The following is a 27,287-nucleotide window of genomic DNA, read 5'->3' as shown; positions in this document are numbered from 1 at the left end:
TAGTTAGTTGTAAAAGCTAGAATCTAGTGCTTCAAATTATTAATATTTTAATTAGTGATTAATCGTTGATTCTTTGAAATATCAGAATAGTGAAGGAAAGCCCATAACAAGTTCCCAGAGTCTTCAGATTTGCTTATTTTGTCTAATCAACAGTGCAAAGGGCCAACAGGCTTCATTTTAATAAAGGTACCAGATGTTGACCTTTGGAACCAGAAAATTTTTGACATTGTCGCTTGATGAATAACTTGTGTCGATTCACCAATCATTGTTGCAATCATTCATAATATAACTCATATTATACTGCAAAAAGAGAGGATTCAGATCTGTCAATATGCTTTCATATTTTTTGTTCATAGAAGCCATAGTGTGATGTATCATTCACTTCTAAGGTGGTTTACTTTTAGCACCAGCTACGCAGGTGGTTGGTGATAATGATATAATTCCAAATTGGATCTAATAATATTATTTAATCTCCAGCGCAGAGTCTGACATCAGTCAGACTTCACTGATGCAATCCCTTTAGTATGGACTGTAACAGAGTCACATGGCTGACGCTAGAGCTTGTGGGTGATGCTCAACTGTCACTTAATGCCACACAATCACTTGCTCTGCAGTGCTATGGAACAGATTTCATTAGGGGAATTTCATCTGACAAATTTACAGAGTCCCTATTTTGTGTGTGAAGATGGATGTGAGTAATTGAAAATCAAGTTGAAGTGTGATTTTGATATGCTGTAGTGGGCAGTCTTTGCATCTGAGATAGACGGGTGCTTGAATTAGAGGATGCTGGAGGCTGAGTGTGTTTCAAAGGTTCTTCATAAACTTTGGTAGTAATCGATTTGACAAAATTTTTTATAAGTGGCCATATTGAAATGTTGAAGAGGAGAATTACGCTAAAATGTGCAATTTCTTAATTTCACTAAACATCTCAAGCACTACATTACTGTTGGATAGTGGATTATTTAACCGTATTAAAATGATTGTATCTTACTGAAAAAAATTACACATGTAGAGAGATGGTGCACAGGTAGAAAATCTGTCCAAAACATCCAAATATTTTGTTACAATCATTTAATTGTTGTACTTTTTCTTCAGGAGGAAGATTTCACTGGATTTGGGACCACAACCGTTCGTCCACAGAAAACTTCTGGCACTGTTCCTCGGTCTTTGTCACTCAGCCATTCTACAGGAACAAAGTCTCTCATTGGAAAAATTTTACCCAAGTCCCCAAAACCAGCTCTGATTGGGAAAATTGTACCAAGGGCTCCTAAAGAAGGCCAGGGTGCCAAAGAGAGCCCAGTAGAAGACAAAGAAATACCCAAGGTGGTAATTAAACTGCATGGCAAGCAGGTAGGTCTCACTGCAAAAGCCAAACATGCAGATGAGCAGGCCTCAGGTAGACAGAGCAGTAAAAAATCAGTTGACTTTGTAAAGAAAGCAGGAGAAACAGCCGACTCAGGCAACTCGCAAAACCAAACAGCCGCTACCTCAGCTGGTGGCACTAAGCAAAATAAGCTGGTGAGCACTGTGACAGCAGTCAAGGGCACAGAAAAAGCTTCCAAGGTCAAAGAACAAGGTGAGGTGTCAGAGGACTCAGACACAGACCAATCCCAGCCACAGAGCTCTGTGAAACAAATGAAGAGATTTCGATTTGGGCACACAAGGCGCACATCTCAAGCAGTCGCTCTGTCATTTACATCCTTTCACAAACGGCAGAAGAAGAGAATGGCTAAGGGTATGGGTGCCTCTCCTGAGGCTGGAGCTGAGGCCGGCGCTCAGAGTGGAGAGGAGGCAGCGATGCCCCTCGAGTGTAAAGCTGAAGTTTCCTCTGAGAAACGAACAAACAAAAGACCACGCAGGTCTTTGTTTGGGCACAGGCGAAAGGCTAAACCAACTATTAGACGTCCAAAGCTGGGCCGTACTCGCACTAGGCGAGTTTTTTACACCTATATAACTGAGCCCGTTCCAGCCACACCGACGCAGGACGGGAACGAGCAGCAACTGCAAGGTCAAAATATCACACCATCAGAAGGTGAACCCAGCTCATTTTCTGAACAAGTCCAGCAGAGCTCCAACTCCTCGACTCCTGTAATGAGCGCACGGTCCTCCCGCGTTATTAAAGCTCCGAAGAGGTTCTTGGACGAGGAAATGATTCCCTTTCCAAAGGGCCCTCTGTCAACATGGCTGAAGAGTCAACAGAGAGAGGATGGAAAAGCGAGTGCATCACATCCTGAGTTAGGTTATGATGGCAACTCATTACAGTCAGACAGTGACTCTTTATCTGCTTTTGACAGCCCATCTGCTGTGCCGAAGTTTTCATCAAAGCCCAGTCCAGGCACGAGCCACCTGGAGATCTACAAGAACCTCAAAAAACTGACCTTGAAACTGGCGGAAAAAAAGAAAGGCCAGCCCGACACTCAAGGGGATTATACACATCATGGTGACGGCTTGACCTCTCATGTCAGGAAGAGGAGGAGGTCAAAGCTTATGATGGAGGAGATGGAGTCTCCTGGTGTTGTGAGGAAACTAGCTGTTGTGGTGAACGCTGATGTGGAAGCGCCCTCTTATATGCCGTTTGAAGATATTGGCAACAATAGTAAGATTTTTTTTTTCTTTTTGGGTAATTATTTATGAAGATTGTGCTACTTAATTGTAGCCATAATTTTGAAAATGCCTTTTCTTAATTGGGCAAAACAGTTGATTTCAGGTTAAACTGAGAAAGAAAATATGGTTCTCGAGTCAGCAGAGATTTCAGTCCTTGGTTAGTGTTTTTTGATTTTGAGCTGTTTTAGCTTTATTTGACAGGTCAAATTCACTGGTGAAATCACCAAAACTGGGTCTGAGAATGCCATGATGGGTTTTTTAATATCGTGGAAATTGCAAAGAGATAATTTAACACACTGACACTGTGTTTGCTTGACTGTTTAGTTCATAGGAGGGTTTTTGATAAGTGGTCCTACAATTATGGGATGTTGTGTTGTACATCAGCTAACCACAGTTGCTTTTTTCATGCCAATTGGTACAGATCAAGCAGGAGGCATGACAGGGGACAGTCAGGAGGCTTTAGAAGTCAGTGGACCAAGCCATCGAATTGGTCTCAGTGGTGCTAATAAGAGGATGCTCCACCTGCTGAAGAAAGCCAAAGTCCAGCTCATCAAAATTGATCAGCAGAAGCAGCTCAAGTTGTCACAGGTAAGAATCCAAGTTCTCAAATCTGTGCAAATTTTGTGGTCTTACACATTGTAATTGACATTGATTGTAAAGAATAATTAATAGATATTTAAGGACGGCACCTTGGGCTCTGGAAAACCGTGAGGGGGGGCTTTTCACAATTTTCTGACATTTTATTGACAAAATGATTAATCAGTTAATTGTAATTTACTGAATAATCGACTGTGAAAAAATGTGAGTTGCAGCACTAATCATTTCACATATGTGCACAAATGCAACATTTCTTCTTGTAAAAAACGATCCCTTTTTTGGGCACCATCTTGTTTACTAACTAGTATCAATATACCAGATTCATTGTGGTAATGACTGCTGGCTAAAACTTTCAATTGATAAGTGACATCAGCCAAAATCATTACGACCAGTAGATCAAAGAAAGTACATGAACATGCACATAACATGTCTTATTTGAGTCTGAACCATACAGGTCAGATGGCAAGTGACTTTGCTATTTATTTAGGAAGGTATAGTAAAAAAGTGATGTTATAGTATATCTTACATAAAACCTTTGTTTTTCAACCTTGTCTGGACCAAAAGTTGGGCTCGAGAGAATCACGAGTGCCGGTGAGTGGAAGGAGGAGGAGGAGGAGGAGAGTTGGCGCATCTCCCAAAGATACTAGTCCTCAGGTAATACTTTTATCTTGTAAATGTGCATTTTATGTTGCTTGTCTGTGTTTGATTAAATCCAAGTAGCATCAGTCTGCTGAATATGTTGTAATCACCTGTGTTGAGTCTCATCTTGATCATTTATTATGTGCTCGGGAGGAGCTTCTCTGTAGTACATAAAGCTGTGGGAAACAAGCATTACCTGCTACAGTTTATCCACTTACCAGGAAATCAACTAAATACCACCTTTTGAAATAAATAAATGATCAAGTGATACTATTGTAATTTGTTTTTTATCCAGGTGATTCCATGTTTTTTCTTGTGTGTGTTTGTTTGCAGGAGCAACCGTTGGGTGGTCCAAGGATCAAACATGTCTGTCGGGCAGCAGCAGTGGCTCTGGGGCAGCCCCGTGCCATGGTGCCAGATGATATTCCCAGACTCAGCGCCCTGCCACTGCACGAGAGAGAGGGCATCACCTTCTCTCCCACAGCAGAAGGTACAGTGCAGCTACATGTGTTGTTTTTAAGCATAAAAGCAGAAATTAACTTCCCTTTGCTTTTACTTAGAGAAGGGCGAGCACTTCGGTACATTTTGAATTACATTGTCTGTGTGTGATGATTTCAACTAAGGTTTCACAATCCAGGAACTGACATTTTAAATTTTACTCAAAATTAACATGTTAAAACTTGTAAATCAACTTATTCTTACAGTGTGCATATTCTCAATTCATTACAAGAATCTCCCCACTGTGTAAAGTTGAAGTTAAAGTGAATGACCCATACAAGTACTATCAATTTTATATAATGGTAAATTGCTTGTTAACTAAACTTAGTTTGCATTGTATTTGAAAAGTCAAATGTGTGTCTTCTTTCCTTTGGACCAACCAGTAAAAACAGGAGGGAAGGCAAAGCAGTCATGGTCTTTGATGACATGAGGGAAATGATGTTGCTAACAGATGCTTAATACGCTTATTCGCTGTTTAACTCATTGGCTCTGGATATGATCTGGTTGTGATGTCCAGAAACTGACACACAACAAAACACAAAGGAGGGACGTCAACCAGAGAAGTACAGCACATATGCTGGTCTCAAAGTCTTAAAAAGCATTGAATTCAGTTTCCTTAGTTTTCCCTAGAAGGCATTTTAAAAGTCTTAAATTTAATTTACAAAAGTCTTTGATATTCTTTGTTGCCTGCAGTAGACAGTAATGTTGGTTATAAAATGTTTTTGTGTCTGACTGTGGGTTGTTGGAAGACATTGCACACCTATAAACTAATAGAAGGATTGTAGCTACAGTGGGTTGTGCTGCAGGAGGCTGTTCAATCCTTTCTTTTGAGTTTCAGTCGGCACCATCAGACCTGTAGCAAACACTGTCACTATTGCCAGTTACAGCATCAAGCACCTCAAATGTTGATTTCGCACAAAGTGAAATGGGCTCAAATGAATGAATCATTTTTCATTGGTCATTTCGTCCATCCATATATCGATGGATATACGACCGCTGATACGTAAAACAAAGAAATACCAAATATATCTTTTGAAACAGTGTCACCATTGCCCAGTACATTCCTTGGTTACAATTATTTAAACAAAAATCTCAAAATATGTTTATTTATGTTATGGGTTGTGTAAAGAAAATGAATTACCGATATATTATTAACAGATTTATGAAACTCTAAAGGATATCACTATTGCTGAGTGTTATGATTGTGAAACAAGTAATAAATTGCATTCTGTTTGGTATTGAAAAGTCTTAAAGTCTGAATCATCATCATCTTTCAAAGACAAGTTCAGAAGCTCACATCCACACAACATATTGAAACGTGTGCAGCATCAGCTGTTGCAATAGGAGTTACTACAACCCTGGATTAGTCAGGATTACTGCATCATTTATAGAGTGATTGTAAAAAAAAAAAAAAAAAAAAAAAAAAAAAAATAGATGGACTTGATACTGTACATAACCATGATTTCAGGTAGGTTAACTGTTTTTCAATCCAATTTGTGAAAATGCTTCATTAGCATTGTCCAGACTTAAATTAACTTCTGCCATTTTTTGTTTGGCAAAGCTGCTCTGCTAGTGTATTATAATGAAAAAATTCACCGGCTAAAATATTCTTTCAAACTGGCATAATTAAGCTTCTGCAATTATAAACACACCTTCAAAAAAACAGAATTTCTTTTGTAAAAGAGCACAGTTTTGATTGCTTTTGGCAAAGTTAACCTGCTGAGCAAAAAAACCTGCTTTGTTAGTTCAATGTAGTTGTAATTAAAATATTTGCCAGCCAAAATATCTTTTGTCACACACAGATTAGCCACCGCTGTTGGAAAGCTATACCCAACACTGGTCAAGTGAGCATCACTCAGTATGAGGTGAGGAAGTGCTGTTTGACAAATAGACTCACTGCCCTGTCTCTTAATGAACACATCTAGTGCAGTTGGCAAAAATGGATCCTTACTCAAGGTTATTCCAGTTACATTATTCTTTTAAAATGATGACAGTCACCACCTCTGAGAAATTGTGTGAAGTTGCTTTGTGCCAGCTCGCATTAAAATATCACCACTGGAGGATGCAAGAGGTTGTAAATCATTTCCAATCTGCTCTTAGTACTTTATAATCTAATCTAGTCAGGCAGGGGGATTTCCACCAGCAATGGGTTTCTCTCAGACTCCTGATGTGTTCACTCTATCCAAGAGTGTCTTCTAGATGTCCAACACTTCAGGGAACCAATAGTAACCTGTAGCCATAGAAACCGGGTTTGCTTGTTGGACAGAAGACCACTAAATGAGAGTAAATGAGTATGTAAGCACCTCCAATCACAACAGTTAGACCTGTAATGTCTCCTGCCGACTGGCATCCAAAGATGTCAGCCCCACATCACATGTACATAATGATGTTTGAAATGTCTGTCGTGGCTCTTTTACCCATCCTCTCTGTGTCTCGCTTGCAGATGTGGCAGATGATGACGATGACATCTCTGATCAGGGCAGGGCTCAGTGGGTTGTCTCTCAGGAAAACATCCAGCGGAGGAGGAGGGGGAGGGGAAAGGGCCACAAGTTCAGAAAGAGGAAGGTATTGAGTCGGTATGCACCTGGGGGAGTGCGCGCCCGGCGCTGTGGACGCTGCCCAGGCTGTTTGATAGAGGACGACTGCGCAAAGTGTGTCAACTGCCTTGACAAGCCCAAATTCGGAGGGCCCAACACCAAGCGGCAGTGTTGCATGTAAGTTAAACCAATCACAAATTCATTTTGTTTTGTTGTTCTTTTTGGAATAGAGACAGGCTGGTGAAAATGCTAATTTCACTGCATAAGATTAATTTGTTGCGTGGGCATTTCTCACAGACCACTTGTGAACTATTGATGAACTCTTAGGAGATGCTTTAAAGGCCACTCGGATAGGTGGTCTGCAAGATCTTGATTTTTTCCTACTTTGTCATGGAAAATGAACTTTGGGCGATCAGACGACTGGAAAGTGAAGAAATGTCTCAAAGCTGAACCGTGTATTAGCTTGTTATCTAACTGCATTGTGATTAACCAGCACTCTGTGTAGACACAAATGCTTGCCAGTAGTTTAAAGGAATGGTTTGACATTTGGGGAAATTTGATGATAAGATCAGTATCACTTTAATGCCTGCACAGTAACTACGACGCTACAGCCAGCAGTGGGTTAGCTTAGCTTAGCATAAAGACTGGAAACGGGGAAACTGCTAGCGAGTTAATAAATGTTTTTTTTACACTCTCACTCTCACTCTCACTCACTTTTACAACAAATGTTTCCGATCTTTATGTTAAGTTTAGCTAATCTGCTACTAGAATAGCATCATATTTAACATGCAGACATGAGAGTGAAAGTGAATTAGCATATTTCCCAAAATGTCAAGCCATTGCTTTGAAGATAGGTAGCAGTAATCATGTTTTGGAGAAAAAAAAAATAGCAGAACTGACATCATTTACATTTCGGACTGACTAAACTAAGTTAACTTCAGTTTCTAAAATGTTTGAGTCAGTGGTGCCTAAAATTCTGTTTAACTTCTAGGTTAAGCGTTTTTGTTCATGAAACATGAAAATACTTCTTATTTCTTTCCAGTAAAACATATTAAACTATCCAGTTAATGAAGGCAAGTCGACTCTTACAGTTAAACACATTCATAGATGGGTACACATGAGCTTTACCTTGGAGATATAATTACATTTGACTCTTTCTCCTGCTCCCCAGATATAAAAAGTGTGAGCGGATTGAGAAAGCAAAGATTGAGCGCATTGTCAGACCATTTAAAGGTATGTCTCATTATAGATGCTCCTGCTGTAATTTTTTCTTCTCCCTAAGTTCATATTTCTTATTCAGTTTCACCAGATACATTTTTGGTAATTCCAATAATAATATCGAAATGTTTAATTTGTGTGCATAATAATCATGAGGTTCCTTTTTCTCAGTCCAGGCGAGGCGGTTGTCAGGCTCCGTGTCAAGCAGTGATGACGCGAACTGGGGCTTTGGAGGAGCAGGCGAGGGATCGTCCTCGATGGCGCCTGGAGTCAGGAAACAGTCACTGCGTAACATCACACCACGCTCCTACAGCAGCCTGCTTAAATCCGAATCTGAATCTGAAGGAGAAGAGGGAGAGGGAGAAGAGGACAAGACGGATAAATCAACAGCCAAGCCAAATGTTGCTGCTGCAAGCAACCAAGGTAACTTAAGCTGTGTTGCTGTTAATGTGACTCAAATCTTTGTGTGTCTTTACTTTTTACTGTTGATTTTGAAGGCATTGGGTTGGAGCTGTGATTAATTCCAAGCCTTTTTTGCTCTGTGGGGGAATTTTGATTTATGTTAAAGTTTTACAATATGATCTCAAAAGTAAGATAAAATCACAATAGGAGCATATCACATCAGAAGTTGTTAGATCAGATCAATTGATGAGATTGGTTTTGAGTCGATAGCTCCTGAGCCTTTTTCTCCAGATTCCATCTGTTTCCAGTCTGTTTTCATTTTAATCATGAGACCTTTAGTACATATCTTTCACACCTCCCTGCTGTTGCTTTTATAACTTTGTGTCATTGTGTTGGATTACCTGCTCTGTAGTTATCTTTGATATCGCTGTAGGTATGTAAAAGGTTACATAGTGATAGAAATAATCTTTTCCAAAGTTGTAACTACACATTCACCCAGATGTTGTAACATTTACTTCCTAGGCTGCACACACATCTGCACACTGTTGGCAGAGCTACCATACAATAAGGATCGGTTTGTTTTTTTTTTCTGTGGGGTAGTGTTGTTTTAATAGTGCACACAAGATAATTTTCTTGCGCAGGTTTGATTTAAAATTTTAGGATCCTTGGTTGTTAAATTTATATTTGAAAGGATTTTATGAGCCCGGGGTCATGAATGATTTGCACAAAAAAGGACTATTCTTTCTGAAACTCTAAGGAAGATTTCAGAATTGTGTCTTAAATCTGTTAATCTTCTTTTGGAGATCTTGCTCCTCAAGATGGCGGATCAGTCCCAGATGACCCTCCAGCTGAGGCGGTGAAGCATCGCCGGCCATTCTCCAGAGGAACCGGGAGCAGACCCAGAGCTCACAAGGTAAAAACATCCGGCGAATTTCCCTCCTCGTCTCCAGTGTACCACCTAACCAAGCCTGGGTCAGATTGTATTTTTGGAAAATGGTTTTTGCGTATATTGGTTATCTGCTACATTTTCTTATAGGTGGTGTTAACAAATTTTAACAATACAAAACCCACCATTTGAAATAATTTATTTCCAAAGTAAAATGGCCACTTTAAATGAAATGGTTAACTAACAGTTTGTTGTCTGAATCATGATTATTCAAACACCCACCAATTATTTCCAAATAATACTTTGCCCAGGCCTTTCAGTTTTTTTCTCATTTTCAATTTATTCTTCTGTGTTGGAATGAGTGATTTCTAATAACTTTTTTGAAATTTAGCCTTGCTTATCTTCTGTTTCTGACTCTTAAGTTTCTCCTTCGTATTAAACACCTTGCATGTACCTAACTTCAAGCTCTCAAGCTGTGTTCATGGTAAAATGCAGTCCATTTTTCTTTTTAGTACAATGCACCCCGCCTGTTCGGTTTGTTTTGGAGGCAGTACATAATATTGATGGTGTCTTGCACACAGTTTCCTATGACTATCCAGGCTCCACTTTGGAAATGTTATCTCTATCTTGACTATCTTAACTGGAAGGAAAAACTCAAATCGTGCTTCAGTAATGTTTTTTCTTCTTCACACATGTAGCCAACATAGGCTGTACAGCATTATGCACACATGGTTTACAGCAGGTTTTTAAATTTTCTGCCTGGGACAGATAGAGAGGACCCCAGCTTAAGAAAATAGCCAGTACCAAAAGAGAATAAAAAACACTACTCTTTCTATTATACTGTTGTAAAACATGATACATTTTCCCATATCCATATAAAGACGCATTCATGTCAAAACAGTCATTGTATGTTCAGTTTATTTTGAGAGAAATCCAATAATGATATACAATAATGTCAAAATCTGACTAACGATAATTGTATAATTTCAGTGTCATACTGTGTCATACTTCAAGCTAAGAGCATCAATAGCATCAATCTTGGCTGCGCTGCCTCTTTGCTCCGGCTGATTGTAGTTGAAATGTACATTTGACTTCTTCAAATCACATGGCAATCTAATCAACCACATGATTCATTCTCTTTTTTCTAACCTTTAAATCTCCATTGCTTGAATCACCTGCCAAGCTTCATAATTTTTAATAACTCCTTTAAGATTGAGAAAAGTTGTCCTGTATTCATGTAAAGAGGCTTCTTTCATGTGTTTTCATCTGCATTTGTTGATTGTGAATTTGTAGTGCTGGTTATTACATACATATGCACAATGTTTAAAACATCACGCTCTGAGATCATGGTGATTGTGTGCTGCTTGTCAATGATCATAGAGGCACAGGTTTTTGTTGCTGTAAGCCAATAACCCCATCTTCCTCCTCCTTCCATAATACATCAGCAACGAAGGAAGCCACCATATTTTGAAGACTAGAATAAAGAGGAAGCAAGTACACAGACTCAATCACATACGGTTTATATTAGTGACATTCTAAACAAAGTAACATGCAGGTTTTCCTGGTTTTGCTCAATTTTGTGCGGCTATCCCTTTTGTTAGCTGTAGATTTGTCCACAGTGCTCGCTCACTACAGTGTAGGAGTGTAATGCCAACTTTCTCAAGGGGAAGAATGTAAACAACAGTGCTTGTGGCCAGCACACTGGTGGGTGCAAAATAAAACCCTTAGTTACAGGTTGTTAGTGGAGGTCCACTGGTCAGGAAATGCTGTTTCATGCTGTTTCATCTATTTGGAGTACCTGCATGAATGTAATTACGCATGCACCTTTGAAAATGCAGATATAAATACCCGCATGTACATGCTAGGCACTTTTAAACACATTGTATGTGCATGTGTCAGTAGTTTCATGACAATTTTGGTTTCTTGTGGAAGTTTAGGTTTTGGTGCGAACTTGCAGGGGATTCATGCAAGTTGCAGGAGACTGAAGATGTCTTTATATCTCCTATTACAGAAAAAAGCCTATTTAACAAACTGCAAATTTCACAGATCGTTAATAGCCTTACAACATAGGAATCAGCTGTGCTATATTTAATAATATAGAATTATAGCAGCAGTACATTGCATATTGCACAGGGAGAATGGACCAACCCCTCTTTTGAAACTAACAAACTAAGAGAACAACACTATGCATTTTGCCATGAAGCTGACTTTCTAAAGGGTTGTCAACAAAGTAGGTGTTAGTTTTTTTTAGTTTTTTTTTTTTTTTGTCATTATGTAGTAGTTTGCACTAGAGACATGAATACTTTGCTAATTGCACCTCTCTGTCTGTATCTACTGAATTCATTTGCATTTTTCTAGATTCTACTTAATCTTTTCTGATTTACTATGCCTTGCTAACATATTCTGGAGGTCATAGTGCTCCCCCCTTTTTCTGTCACTTTGGCTGCTGCCGGTCGCCGCCTCTGCATGCCACTGGTATTGGTGTCACTGTGGAACCTGTCTTGCTGGTTGGCTTAGGCAGTCCCCTCCTTCACAGGAACAGGAGAATACGGAAGAGACGGAGCCCAGAGAAACTTTCCCCGAAACCAGCCCATCCAGACGCCCATTGCCGAAGCTGCAGCAGCAGCTACAAATACACTTACTACGTCTGCCTGATTTTATCCTGCAGTCTGCTCTGTCTTTGACGGAGAAGTTGCCCCAGTGTCTGGATCAGTGTGCTGCACAGATGCATCCAGAATTGTCCCAGCCTGTAACACAGACCACTACACCTTCTTCTTCAGAATTTTCTGAGCCTATAACACAGACCACTACTTCATATTCATCACACTCCACCACACCGTCTCTTCCATTGTCCCAGCCTGTAATGCAGCCTGCTTCTCCACTTTCACCACATGCCGTAACAGACTATCCACAGAAATCTCTGCTGTTGCGTTTGCACCGTTTGCCCCAGTCTGTGGTGCAGTCAGCTCTGCATTTGCACAAATGTACACTGTCATCGTCTCAACAACATCCGCAGTCCATACTGCACTCAGCTCTGACAGAGGTGTCATCAAAGTTGTGTTTTCAGGGACATCCAGAGTCTGAGGTGCAGCACCCAGATGAGAGTGAGACAAACAGAGCTAACAAACAAACTGTGCCAGAGCCCCCTCAGACTGTCGGTCCAGGCACAGAGTTACAGGAGGGCAAACAGGAGGAGCAGGAGGACGAACAAGTGGATCAGCCTGAAGAGGAGGAGGACGCTTCTGTAAAAGAGACAGTGCTGAAAACCTGTCCAACAACTGACCCACAATATGTCCTTCGTTCCCAGAATCCTGCAGAGTGTGCGTCAGTGAACACCCTGACAGGGTTAACTAACGGATTTCCCCAAAAGGGCCTGTTGCAGAACAAGTACAAGATCCGCGTGGACTTTAAGGTGGGTGTTAGCACTTGTGTTGTGTGGCATTTTTATATTACCACTCACTGGGGTATATGATATTGACTGTATATTGCTTTTCAGCACTGAGACTATGTTTACATTTCACATTTTTCCTAAATGAAAGAGATTAGAGACTCCACAAGAGAACACTCTGTAGTCTGAGTTCAGTATTGAAGAGAAAAAATACATCTCTGAGGATTATGACTGTTTTTGTAAGAACACTCAGCTCTAAATAAAAGGAAAATAAACAGGTGTCTCATTTCAGTAAGAGAACTTGGTGCACTGCAGCTGACGTTCTGTAGTTTGTTTGATGGAGCACAGCAGCCACATCTGGAGGTTTGATTAACATTTGGCTTCTCTTACTAGAAGTGAAGACACACTCTACTGTCAAGAACTTGTGTTGAAAGTGTCCAGCAAGTCTTTACATTTGACATGTTCTCTTTAGCATAAATTAGTAAATTAAAAGCTTTATTGTGGTCGTATAAGAACACTTTTTAGCTTGAAAGCAAAAACTATGTATCCGTTTGAGATTTTTAAATGGCTTTAATCCAGAAGTTACATAGGTAAAAGACTCGAGCAGTAGGCATGTTTATTATTGTAACATGTTGAGGACCAGCTAATCTAAAAGCAGTTATTGGATTACGGCAGCCGCTTATTTTGATACAATTAATTCGAATGAAGAAGCTCATAAATCCTCAAACTAATAGAGAAGAAAACTCCGATCACTTCTCTTATGCAGTTTTTTTTTACTTGTCTGTACCAGGAGGACTGTGCCGTCCAGAATGTATGGCTAATGGGTGGCCTCAGCGTCCTCACATCTGTCCCTACCACACCACAACCCGTCTGTCTGCTCTGTGCCAGTAAAGGACGACATGAGGTAATTCAGCTCTTTAGATACTTTGCTAGATTGCTCAGTCTCCTGTAAAGTGTTGTATGTAATGATAATTAGAATATTCTGAGTAATTTTGCTGTTATCTTGTGTTCTTATTTTACACTTGTAAACTCATTACTGGTTTGAATATTTGTTGCAGTCTTCAGTAATGGAGTCATCATTTGGTTTAGTTTATAATAATCTCGTCATTTTGGTGCGCTGCAGTGCAAGTAATCTTTTGTCTCTCCACAGATGATATTCTGCCAGATCTGCTGTGAGCCTTTCCACAGTTTTTGCCTCTTGCCAGAGGAGCGCCCCAAGGAGGAGAACAAGGAGAACTGGTGCTGCAGGCGCTGCAAATTCTGCCACGTGTGTGGACGTAGAAGCAAGAGCACAAAGGTATGCAACCTAGCAACACTCTCACAACATCAACATATGTGTGATTCCTGATAAAGGATAAAAGTCCCCCAAAGTCGTCTTTTTTGCTTTCCTCTGCTGAAAACAAATTTTGATGGAAGTAAAAATTGTATTGCATTTTTATGAATTATATATAAAAGTGCTACTTCTGCAGCCAGCAGAGACAGGAAAAACTGGGAGAGTTGACAGATGACAGAGGTGCTAGCCTCACTCTTAACGGCTCTCCTAATATACCCTTCTCTGTGATTTTTTTTTTCCCCTCTAGCCTGTGTTACAGTGCAGGAGATGCCACACCTCCTACCATCCTTCCTGCTTGGGACCAACATACCCTAAACCAATGAACTGCAGCATGCCCTGGGTATTTGCTTTTATAACCTTAAAACTATGGTCTGCCATGGTCTTTGCAACACTAACAGAAAATTCATAAATGTTATGAATAATTGTAATAATAATTGTAAAATTATGTAAGTTTTATCCACATGTGAAACCTACATGAAATAAGATATAACACAAAATAACTGTTCATCATTGAGAATCTGTGAGGTTTTGGTAGGGAAAAAGTCCCTGGACTTCATATGTGTGTGTGCTATTTTCTGACTTTGTGTTTATGTAGGTGTGCATGACATGCATTCGGTGTAAAAGCTGTGGTGTGACTCCTGGAAAGTCCTGGGACTTGGCCTGGAACCACGAGCAGGATCTCTGTCCTGACTGCACTTCTCTCCACAGCAAAGGTAAGGCCTCTGAGTGACACCAGTGTTGCCTCAAGGATCTGTAGCCATAAATGTGAATACTCAGTAAATACATGGTTCATTGGTTAACTCATGACACGGTCTGGGAGGTTTACAACCAAACACGTCCACTGTTGCTGAGAGGGATGACCTGGACTTATATATAGTTCAAATGTGTGGCACTGACAAAGGATGATGTGACTGATATCTGATCTGTATTTACATCAGGTAATTTCTGCACTGTCTGCCACAAGTGCTATGATGACAACAAACAACATACACAGATGATTCAGTGTTCAAAGTGCAACCACTGGATTCATTACATATGTGAAGGACTTTCAGGTGAGTAACACTTTATTTGTTAAATGAGTTTTCATTCAAACTAAACACTAGATCTTCTTGACTGACAGGTTTAGTGTTCATAAGATTAAGTGACAGTATGTGAAAGAATTTGATAACTGATATGGGGAATTAATAAAAATAAAAAAAAATAAAACATCTGTTTGGCTATGTAAAATATTACAACATAGAAGCACACTAATAAATTAAAATTACATCTTAACCACTTCAATAAACAATACTTAAATAGACAAAAAATAAACTCTTAATATGTCTAATAAATCATAATTTTGAGACAATTTATACACATAGATATAAATAGATTCACACATAGAAATGTATAGTACATAGTGTTAATGCGGTTCTGATCTTGCTGGATGCACATTGCTCAAAATGATTCATAGCCTTTCAAATGTTAAAACATAATGTGCTGATAACTGGATAATTTATAGTTTTTATGAATTTGCACTGAAGCGTTCATGTTTTCTGTGTCATTGCAGAGGAGCTGTTTGGATTACTGTCAAGCCAACGAGGACAGGTGGTTTTCACCTGTTCACCCTGTGGCCAACGCCGGACTGAACGCAGGAGCCTGAAGGAGGAGTTGCAGAGCAGGCTGATAGCCGGGCTGGGGGACGTGCTCACCCACCTCCTCAACGACGACATCACAAAGCACCTCCTTATCTGTAAAGCGGTGAGAGATCTCCGCAGCCCTGTGAAAGACAAATATCCAAAGAGAGAGAAATGAACACTACAGAAATTTGCTTTTATTCATAAAAATGTTAAGTTTTGATCTTTTTTTATTATTCGGATGTTGTTTTATTATTACATTTTGTCATTTTTGTCTTTCAGTGTCAGGAAACGAATGACTCAGGGTTTGTCAGGGAACAGCGTCCAGTCTGCGATCTGCAAGTCATGGAGAAGAAGTTTAAAGGGGGCGGTTACACCTCAATAGTGAGTCTATTCTCCATTATAATCTGCTAATTATGGGAATCAGTCATCACATTCAGTTCAGTGAAATTAATAAAATGAGTTATGTCACCTAATTATTTCTGTCTTTCTATGTCGCTCTTTTCTTTTTTGAAACCCACTTTTGTGAGATGCTCTTGATTGAACCCTTGGCCTCTTTTCTTTTTTTTTTTTTTTTTTCAGAAAACTTTCCATGCGGATGTCATCTCTGTGATGAGGAAGTGGCTGAAGAAGGAGGAGCTCCTCCCTGAGGATCAGAGATTGACCAGTCAGGCCAGGACACACTATGTCAAAGTAAGCTCTCCCACGGTCTTAGTGTATTTTTAAAACCCCCTCTTTCATTGATTTCCTGTGGAGTTTTCTATTTTTTCCCTCCATTTTAGTTTTCATGGCCACATGATGGAATGTGGAGCTGAGTCACTAGACACCGAACTATAAACAGACTGTTTGACTAAAATATTGTCCAAAAATAGACAGTGTCCTTGACCACAATTTAACCTTGGTTTGCCTTTGATCTTAAATGTTGTGTTTCTGACAGTTGGTGGAGCGAGTTTTCACTTGGTTTCCTGCACGCGTTCTGAAGAAGTGGAGCTCGTTCTCTGAAGAATTCCCAAGGTAAATTTATTAACAAGAACACTAAACTTAACATTGTTCCCTCAGTATATATACATTCACATTATTCCTTCATTGTGCATATTTGAATGTTATAGCATAGTTGAGGCTTTAGGTGAGAGTTCAGTCTATTTAACTACAATTGAAATGACTTGGAGAATAAAAGCGTCATTAAGGAGGCTATTGTAGATGGGCTTTTGTCTCAAATGTCTTCCCCGGTCCTCCACTCTGTTTGACTGTTCATATCTTTCCCTCTGTAGTGGCATGCTCCCTGAGGCAGTCCTCCCACCATCTAAGGAGCACAGCTATGCACAGTGGCTGGAGAGGACATACCAGCCTAAGGAGTCCAGGGGCCCAACGGCGGGGAAAACTCTGCTGTCGTCACTCACTGCACAGCAGCCTGGTGCATCGCACAGCCTCCCTCTGCATTCACATGGTATGGAGAATATAGCAGCCTGTTCTGTGTCATGTCTGTTCAGGAATGTGATCTTAGTCCGAACCTTTGGACGTACAACTACCGTCAGTTTAATTCTTGGAGTTAAAGATCACATCTGTTACAGGTTGTGACATTTGCAAAAAAAAAAAAAAATGCAAAAAGACTGTGCGATTTTATTAATTGTATTGATTTGTTTATGTTGTTTTTTCAGGTTTCAAACATATAACAAAATATAAACATTTGGTGCTCCTCCCTCACAGGTGTAAAAGATGACCTGGAAGCTACCAAGAGTAAAGATATGAGGCAGTGTGCATTGTGTCAGCAGTACGGAGACTCTGCTCCCAATGTGAGTTTTGCTGTTTTTCAGTGTCCACAATGCAAGGGCTGCAACTAATATTCTCATTATCTTTGAGTCTGCAGATTATTTTCTTGATTAATCAGAAAGCAGAAATCAACAACAAAAATTTCTTACTGCCAAAGGAGACTCTTTTATTTTTCATCTGACAATAGTCCCAAACCCAAAGATATTTAGCAGTTTTTATAGAATGTAAGTCAAGGACAAGCAGTTAATCCGTATTGTCTTATGTTCTTGTGAAGATGCAACATTGTGGTCTTAAAATGTAATCAATTAACAAAGTAGTACCAGATTAATCGACCAGTTGTTTCAGCCACCTTACTTTTCACTTCACTTCACTTCTACTGTCTTAATTTCACATAAAACGTATATAAATATTAATATATATCAAAAATCAAATATAAATATTTGAAATATTTTAATACAGAAACAGGATGCATTATGTTTACATTGCAGCAGTTGCGTTGACTTTTTACTAAATGTCCTTGTCATACTTGTTTTTTATATAAAAATGGTGACTTTCTGCAGCTTATTAAGTGACATGAATGTATTTCTTTATCCCAATAGGATGCAGGACGGCTGTTGTACTTGGGACAGAATGAGTGGGCCCACATTAACTGCTGCCTTTGGTCTGCAGAGGTGTATGAGGACAACAGTGCACTTTTGCAAGTGCACAGCGCTGTCTCAAGAGGGCGCCACCTGGTAAGATACTATCAGGAAATAAATTAAATGTTTATTATGTCTTTAGTAGCTGGATTGTTACTTGTCACTCTAGCTCTAAATGTTGTTGGGATTGCAGTTTGCAGAAGTTACATAACTCTGTGATAAACCTGTGTGAAAATGATTATGATAGATAATTAACATGAATGTTTTTGTCCTTCATTCTCCAGCGTTGTGATCGTTGTGGACAGTCAGGAGCCACTGTGGGCTGCTGTCTTGCCACCTGCCAGAGTAATTTCCATTTCATGTGTGCTCGCGCCCAGAACTGCGTGTTTCAGCAGGACAGGAAGATGTACTGCTACAAACACAGGGATCTTGTCAGTGCAAAGGTATAGGCACAATATTCCTCTCATCTTTTTGTTTTTAGTTGTATTATAGTTATGAATTACGGTTTACATTTATGTCAGAGCGGAAAGTATTAGTCTTTCATTCACTCACCCCTCACACCTGCTGATGTTCTTTTCATTGTACTGATTTATGATATACCATATGTTTCCAGATGGTGTCTGGGAAAGGGTTTGAAGTCCCTCGACGGGTGTACGTGGACTTTGAAGGGATCAATTTCAGGAGAAAGTTCCTCACAGGCCTCGAGCCCGAATCAATAAACATGACCATAGGTAAAAATATCTGTTTGTTGTCTGTTCACCACTGTACAGGATGTGTGTCTTCATAAGGGGATAAAATATTACTACTACAGTATACATCACTATTCTCAGTTGGCTGAACCCCATCATTAAGGTTTTTTTCCTCATTTTCCCAGGCTCTCTACAGATTCAGAAACTTGGTGTGTTGTCAGAGCTGTCATCTAATGGGAGGATGCTGTATCCTGTCGGCTATCAGTAAGTGGTCATTGTCATTATGAAGCCATATTCAGGTCACTTAACGCTGTTTAAAGATATATTTTAAGTGTTGTTCTCACAAAACATGCCAAGCAATTTTGATTGGTTGATTGGTTTACACTTGTGGCATTTGAGATAATTGCTAATCTTTTATGTTTATCTTTTTTTTTTTTTTTTAAATGTTGTGTGTGTATACTACTTTTGTAGTATACACACACAACATTAAAAAAAATTCTTATTCGGCATGTTTGAGTAAAAACCAAAATACTTTGTAGGACAACATTCATGATACTTTTGGGAGCTTGCTCCTGCTACTGTTGCATCATCAGAATGACTCTAAATAACTTCTTTGTCTTTATGTTTATTTATATAACACATTTGTCTTCCCTTTATTCTCTAGATGTTCTCGGTTGTACTGGAGCACTGTGGACCCCCGCAGGCGCTGTAAGTACACCTGTAAGGTGACCGAAGTGAGCACACCTCTCCCTGGTGAGGAACAAGATCCGAGATGGGACCAAGAAGAGAATCACACCATAGTTCACAGTCCCAAACACCACAGAGGTGAGCAGGACCTTACAGATCGCTCTGTTCTGGAAACAGTTTTGATGAGAGCAGTGACAGTGAAACAAAACTTAAAAGTTGAAACGCAAAGGCTGAAAGAAGCGAATACAAATTGTATATTGGAGGTCTGAGTGAGGGTTTTTGTCGCAGTAAGTGACACATTACACAACAACTTCATCAGTTTTAATATTTATTACTGCAGCTTTAAATGCATTTTTCATGTAATATGACACAGTGGTTGGTAACATTTTCTTCTTTGACAGATATGGAGTCCCCTGATCGCTTAAGCTCCACATCCAGCCCAATTAAGTCCACTACCCCATCACCCAACTCTAAACTGCACAATACACCTGGATCCAAAAGTCCTGGTTATACACAGACCAGGAGACCAGCTGGAGGATCATTTCGACCTCTCCCATCTCCAGGTAAATAGTTTCAAAAGAAATTTTACAAAATACTTTTTTGTTTTGATAATTTACCTTGTTTACACTGACATTTCCTCAGTATTTACAGTGTTATATCTTAGTGTATTCGTGAAGTAGACCGCATTGTTCACTCTGTTGTTTGATGCTCTCAGGGTCCGCTCCCCCCAAATCCCATCACATCCTGACACTGAGGGACTTGGAGGACACCCGTCGACCTCGCAGGCTGTCATCAAGAAGCCGCTGCAGTTCCTCACCAACAGACAGCGACCCATCTGTACCGATGACCCTCCGCTCCGGTGGCACCGTCCACTCCAGATGTGCCCTGTTCAGTTCCCCACCAAGATCATCAAGCTTCGGACCAGCCTCGCCTCCTCTGTCTCGACAAAACTCAACATCTCCAGTCTGGAGCTCCCCACCTAGGTCCAACTCCAGCATTTCTGCAGGGCTGTCACCTCGGCAAGGAGCTATCACTCACTCCCCCAAGGGGAGACAAAACTTTAAAATCACCACTCCAGTTTCTGCCGAGGTTCCCCAAGACTTCCTAGCATCGTCTGAGGCAGAAGACGCAGCCGTGGCCACAACCAATGGGATCTCACTAGCCCCTGATAACTTGGAAGAGGAAGTTGCCCACCTGATGTCCCAGGAGCTGCCTTACACTGTGTTTGACACTGACACAGAGGTGGCAGTGGCCTCCATGCTGAATGCAAAACTCGAGTTTGACGAGGCTCTGCTAACTGAGAATGTCGTACTTCACTGCGGAGCACAAGGTGGTAGAGGAGAGGTGGAAGGTGTTGTGCAGGATGTGGAAATGCAGGAACATAATCAGGAGAACGACTCTGAAGATGAAGACTCAAGCCATTACTTTAAGTTTTCACGTACAGTGGTGTGTGATGCAGCTAGTGGCTCAGATGCCTCCGGTCAGCTCGCTTCAGCGCAGTCGATCTCGCAGTTAGATGGGGCGGACAGTGGGTCAGAGAGTGATGAAAGCGAAGTCGGCAATGATGAAGCTCAGGACGCTAAAATTCACAATCATAATACACCTACTAAACAGCTGACGATTGCACTAAAGAGGCTGGAGTCAATCTACACTGTGTCAAAGTCAACAGTCCAACAAGGAGCAACTGAGCCAGAGTTTCAGGAAAATTCTCCACCATCTGCTCTTCTTGAATCGGATTATGTACATGATGAGATGTCGGTTCAGGAGGAAGAGGTCCCGATGAGCTCTGAAATACCAACATCTCACAATGATCTATTATTGGATTCGGCTACAGGTCATTTTGTTTCTGCTGGAGATGGCTCTGTATTACACCAAAATAATGAAGGTGATGATAAAGATGACAGCGTCTCATCAGCTGACTCAGCTGACGGATTCAAAGACGATTTAAATGACCCCGACTACTCACCAGAATCTAAAACCAAAAAGTCTCCCACAGCGCAGATGAAAACCATCGTGTTGAAGACAAAACGTCCCACATCAAACCTCAAACGCCTGTCGCCAAAACCGTATCTTCCGCAGCAGCATAAACTCAAATTGCTGTTGCCTTCTCCACCCACACAAACTGTAAATAATGCGTCTGTTTCCTCTGCTGCTGCCACTTTTTGTACAGTCCCACGCACAGTGAGATCCCCCATTGTAATCAATGGCTTAAATGCTTTACCTATTCAACCTGGTGCCAAACAGAGCAGAACCATCGCCATCCGCTTGGACAGCTCCAAGCCAGGAAGTCGGCAGCAGGTAGTGACTCCGAATCAGGCTGCAGCCACTGACTCGCCTCCATCCTCTGCTCCTTCCCCACAAGTCCTGCTGGTCAACCGTCAAGGTCAGATTCTCATCAAAGACCCGAGGTCAAACACTTACCAGTCACTCAATACAAATTCTCCTACTTACAGTAAAATAAGCCAGATAGCCAAGATTCTCCACAGTGGAAACGCTTTGCAGCGCTCTGTCCCTCGTGTCATAATAAAGCCTCGCTCCAACCCTTCTGCCACAAACGCCCCTGCTGCCAGTAACCACACAACAACGGCGGAGAGAAAAATCATTGTCAGAGTGGTGCCAGTGAAAAGCGGCGGCACTCCCACTTCTACAGCTCCCACTTCTACAGCTCCCACTAGCGTCCGGAGCGTAACTGAACCTGGTCTCTCCAACATCGAAGAAAGCACTGCTCAGGCTATTATTGACAGAGCCATGGCTACCCACCGCCACGCGCAAAGGACAAAACCCATCATCCTCAGTAACCCTCGACAGCCAAAGGTCAGACATCGAAGATCATCCCAGTTTCAGGACGCAGAGGACTCAGATCAGTCACCAGAGGCGTGTTCAGAGTTGCCCAGCAGTTTAATCAATGAAGCAGATTTGAACTCGCAATCAACACCTGCCTCATCACGCCACCAGGTGAGAGTTAAGAGAGTGTCATCAGTGTCTGAAAGGCCCTCTCGGAAGAAATCCAAGATGGACTTCTTGATGGATCCCTCAAGTGAAGTGGATGACGTTAATGAAGCCAGGTATTGAAAGACTTGTAATTCTTTTCTTAGTAAATAAAACAGATGATAAAAACTAATATTTGTACTGGTCTAAATGTTGACACATGATGAAGATATTTAATAGTTTGTGTATTAATCCAACTATTACCTTCAGTGGCTTCTACGGCCTCCAGAGAGGTGGAAAAGATGTTGAAATATAAAATACAATGTTTTGATTTCATTCAGCAGATCCAGTGGTGTGAGAATGAAAGCACCAACAATGAAGGACATTCTTGATCTAGACCAGAAAAGATTTTCTGATGAGCCTGAGCCACTGAGAATTACTGCTCCACCACCGCCTACACCCTCCAGGTTAGTTCATCTTCAAAGTGTCCTCATTTAGATTATTATGATATAAAGTAACAAAGAGGTAAATGTTAGAGTCAGATTACATAAAGTTGAAGCTCAATATTTACCCACTTCGCAAGTCAGCTAATTTTAAAAGAAAAAGTTTCCATTTGCAACCTTTTAAATACTATTGGAAGAAATGTTCTGAATCAAATTCTTGCAAAATTTAGTTTTTCTTTCCTGAACAGGGCTATTTTGGAAGTGGTATTGAAAGTACCTGCCAATCTTGTTGCTACATTTATTGTTTATACTATTATTTATTTGTTTGTCCTTTCTGCTCAGGCGTTCTCAGGTTGAGAGTCCACCTACATCTGAACACACCAACAGCCACAGTATGAGTAATACACACATGTGGGTCAGCGCTCGCCACGGAGACCTCTCTGAATGGGGCCCTTATTCAGGTTTGTGACTGAACATTAAATGTTTATTTATTTGGAGCTCTATCAGTGTCACCAGCATAGCAGCTGCTCTTTTTAATGTTCACAGTAAAAAAACAAAAAACAAAACATGCAACAGCAATTAAATGTGATTAAATGATTTTAAATATTTCCAAAAGCCACTCAGAGACTAATCCCATTATAGTGTGATGTTATGAGATGGTATCTTGTTCTTAAATTTGCCTGACAAAATCTAATTACTCAAAATCTAATTAAGTTAAATTATTTAACTATAATCATAGCTGGAAATATTGGAAATATTGTACATATCACTTTCTTGCAATTACATTTAATTCTACAGGTTTCAGCTCAGAAGAAGATGCACCTGCACCTAGATACAGAAAGAGGACGTACATGAACCAGCCCCATCTGCGCTTTGAAATCACCAGTGAAGATGGCTTCAGTGTTAAAGCTAACAGTATAGAGGGTAATAGCAGTTTTTTGACTTCGTGTTGACTTCGTTTTGTGCATGTGAAGTGTTACAGAGCTCACACACCTTCCTTGTCTCTTTCCTCCCTCAGTCGCCTGGCGTGCAGTGATTGACGGTGTCCTTGAAGCCCGAGCCGCCTTCCACCTGAAGCAGCTGCCCCTGGGTGGGATGAGTGGGCCGCGGGTGCTCGGTGTGGTCCACGACGCCGTCATCTTCCTGCTGGAGCAGCTGCAGGGGGCCGCAAACTGCAAACAGCACCGCTTCCGCTTCCACCGCTGTGATGACATCGAGGAAGAGCTTCCCCTCAACCCGAGTGGCAGTGCCCGAGCTGAAATCTACACACGGTACCAACACAGCCCCAGTTACTTTCTGTTAAAACTGTTTTTAAATAAACTCGTTGATAAGATTTATTTAAATGTTATTAGTTGATGGCTTTACTTTTATTTCTTGTCTGCGATTTAATTACACCTCAAATAAATTGTATTTTTTCTTTCCTCTTTTCCTAACTAGGAAAGCAACTTTTGATATGTTCAACTTCCTGGCATCGCAGCACAGAGAGCCCCCTGACATTATAGGGCCCTTTGATGAAGAAGAAGATGAATTCCCACTGAAATCTTCCAGGTTAGAGCATTTCAGTTTTGCCACTTTCTTGCTCCTGAACATTTGAATTGTAACCCACTACACTCCATGTTGAATATGAGTTTAAAATTTGACAGATTCAGTGCCACCTTTTCTTTGTTTCACTCTGACAGGCGGGCCACCAGCAGTGAGCTTCCCATGGCTATGAGATTCAGGCACCTGGAGAAACTCTCCAAAGAAGCAGTAGGAGTTTACAGGTAATGGCAAACAAATAGCAGAAAAGAAATTTATGAATTTAAAACACACCATGTGTGCTCAATTATATTTCCTACCTTGCTTCTTTTAGATCTCAAATTCATGGGCGTGGACTTTTCTGTAAGAGGAACATCGAGGCGGGAGAGATGGTGATAGAGTACGCTGGTACCGTCATTCGCTCTGTCCTCACTGATAAGCGGGAGAAATATTATGACAGCAAGGTGACTAAACACAATACGCACTATTGTATTTTGAAATCATCATCATCATGACATACAGAGATTGTTGCTGAATTCCAATGTCCGATGCACTTTAATGCGTATGCTCCTGGGAAGTCTGCATGTCAAGGTCCACATGGGACCTCAGCTGGACCTTTTGCAGACTATCAGAGTCACAGAACTTAAGTTAGACCTTGGTTCCTCCAGGGAAATGCAGGTAGGAGGAACTGAGATCCTCAGAAGTTTTCTGTTTCCCAGGAAAACACCTAATATTTGTTCAGATATTGGCAAATTGGCACCATTAAAAGTGCCGATTTTGCTCTTATTGGCTATTTATAAATAATTAGCAATTCCTGGTTGGAGGGAAAAAAAGAAAACCTCAAAATGTGATGATTTTCAGGTTCTGCGGTTATAAGTCCTTTTTCTATAATTCCAAAGTGGATTGAGCGGATTGAGAGGACAATCGTCCCGTTGTTTTTACAACATTCTTCATGCACCTGTGCCTCTGCTGTACGTTTGCCTTTATCTCCTCCTGCACTCTCCCCCCTTCAAATCTACAACACTCCCCTGAGAAGGTCTTTGAAAACACCTGATTTATCGCAGATTAGATGATGTAGAAGAAAGGAATACTAACAATAATAATGTAGCCTCCCATATTTATTTCTGAGGCAATTTGTATCTTACATTTTTGATGTGCAAGTTAATTGATACGGTGAGGCTCAGTACTGGACTAAGTGAAGCAGAAACTCCTGCACATATCTTGTACAATTGTCAGTACAGTTCAACCCCTCACGGCCCAGAGAGTGTCAGGGTTCAGTCCACAAGTCGGGGGGTGAGCATTCGGATTCAGTCCCTGCCTCATTATTTTGCAAGTTCATTTGTGTTTCACTGATGTGACCTGCTGTTCCTGATATCCTGTGCGTTTTGAGCATGTCTGTTAAAATGTAAACGTATATCCACTTTTGAAAAAAGAATGAACTTCAAATGACTCTGACTGAATAATAGTTGCTTTGAGCAAAAGCAAACCACTGCACAAAGTGCAGTTAAGCAGTTAAATGCGGTTAAAATGTGGAAACATTTTGTAAGTCTGTTGTTTAATCACTCTCAGGGCATCGGCTGCTACATGTTCCGAATCGACGACTTTGACGTGGTGGACGCAACGATGCAAGGCAACGCGGCTCGTTTCATCAACCACTCGTGTGAGCCAAACTGCTACTCTCGTGTCATCAACGTAGACGGCCGCAAGCACATCGTCATCTTTGCCCTGAGAAAGATCTACCGGGGAGAAGAGCTCACCTACGACTACAAGTTCCCCATCGAGGACGAGGACAACAAGCTGCACTGCAACTGCGGGACAAGACGCTGTCGACGCTTCCTGAATTAGTACAGCATCTCACTCACTCACTCACTCACTCACTCACTCACTCACTCACTCACTCACTCACTCACTCACTCCCACACACACACACACACACACACACACACAGACACACACACACACACACACACACACACACCCACACACACCATGTACCAATAGCCATCTTGTTAAATGCACTTGAATTCAGGAGGTGGACTTTTATGAGATGTTGAAGGCGACTGATGTGACGTAGCCATAAGAGTGAGGTTGCTGATGCACACAAACTGATCTACTGAGTCTTCACTTCATTGGAAGCGTAATTTAAAAACTGGGCGAGGGCAGAATTCAGTTGTTTATTCTCTGTCGTCTGAAGTGATGTTAACAGTCACAGAAACCAGATTAGAGCCATATGTCAAAGCTCGGGATGAAGACTATTTATAGAGTTTCAGACTGCTGGATTGTTGTTTTTTTTTTTTTTTTCTTGGATTCATGTACTGTTTGACCATCTCATACACCACACTCTTTCAGTTTTACATTACCAAATCTGTCATCAATAGCTCTTTGCTGCAACCGGAGCTAGACAACAGCCAGAAGATTACTGCCAGCTACAGACGGTGCAAACTAAAATAACCTGATTGCAGTTATTACTGTGTAAAGAGGGATCCATTATTATGCTGGTGTCTTTGTAAATACAAGGTCTCAGAGAAGGATGAGGTGAATTAATTTCATTCAACACCTTACTTTGTCAAGACCCTCTCTGGCAGCACCGGTGTCCCAGCAGACGGGACAAATTTTATTTCAGAACAATATATACACGTTAGACTCAAAGCACCTCATGTACATTGTTGTGCAGCTACGTTTTAATGTCACTCTGGATACCACAGGGACAATGATGTTTCAGGTGCTGGTGACATTTACCCTAAAAGGTAGTTTTAATATAGTCACCCAAACCTTTTCCCTCATTCAGTCAGTTGAAATGTCTTGTTTTTATTTGTAACGGCAGATATGCTGTGACCTAAATGCTTTTATCCCACTATAACAGTCTGTTCTTTATTTGTTCATTTGTGCCGTTTGT

The 27,287-nt window shown here is 40.9% G+C and overlaps 1 protein-coding gene across 1 annotated transcript; it reads left to right on the top strand.

Moving 5' to 3' along the window:
- The first annotated feature begins 685 nt into the window (after positions 1 to 685).
- LOC111223127 (histone-lysine N-methyltransferase 2B-like) lies at positions 686 to 26,253 on the top strand. Its single transcript, XM_022747154.1, has 36 exons — positions 686 to 691; positions 1,096 to 2,596; positions 3,026 to 3,192; positions 3,766 to 3,855; positions 4,174 to 4,330; positions 6,782 to 7,052; positions 8,047 to 8,108; positions 8,265 to 8,516; positions 9,299 to 9,408; positions 12,689 to 12,793; positions 13,560 to 13,673; positions 13,920 to 14,066; positions 14,350 to 14,442; positions 14,698 to 14,815; positions 15,041 to 15,154; positions 15,652 to 15,842; positions 16,001 to 16,102; positions 16,301 to 16,411; positions 16,656 to 16,732; positions 16,990 to 17,165; positions 17,426 to 17,511; positions 18,088 to 18,222; positions 18,411 to 18,569; positions 18,740 to 18,857; positions 19,001 to 19,079; positions 19,480 to 19,640; positions 19,904 to 20,065; positions 20,218 to 22,567; positions 22,772 to 22,897; positions 23,216 to 23,334; positions 23,672 to 23,797; positions 23,892 to 24,144; positions 24,311 to 24,421; positions 24,553 to 24,636; positions 24,726 to 24,855; positions 25,961 to 26,253. The coding sequence occupies exons 1-36, from the start codon at positions 686 to 688 to the stop codon at positions 26,234 to 26,236; spliced, it is 8,439 nt and encodes a 2,812-aa protein (XP_022602875.1). The 3' UTR covers positions 26,237 to 26,253.
- Positions 26,254 to 27,287: the final 1,034 nt, after the last annotated feature.

This window comes from Seriola dumerili, unplaced genomic scaffold (genome assembly GCF_002260705.1).
Source record: "Seriola dumerili isolate Sdu_G_001 unplaced genomic scaffold, Sdu_1.0 BDQW01000110.1, whole genome shotgun sequence".
Taxonomy (NCBI): domain Eukaryota; kingdom Metazoa; phylum Chordata; class Actinopteri; order Carangiformes; family Carangidae; genus Seriola; species Seriola dumerili.
The sequence above is the reverse complement of the archived record's forward strand: the minus strand, read 5'-3'. Positions and strand labels throughout refer to the sequence as shown.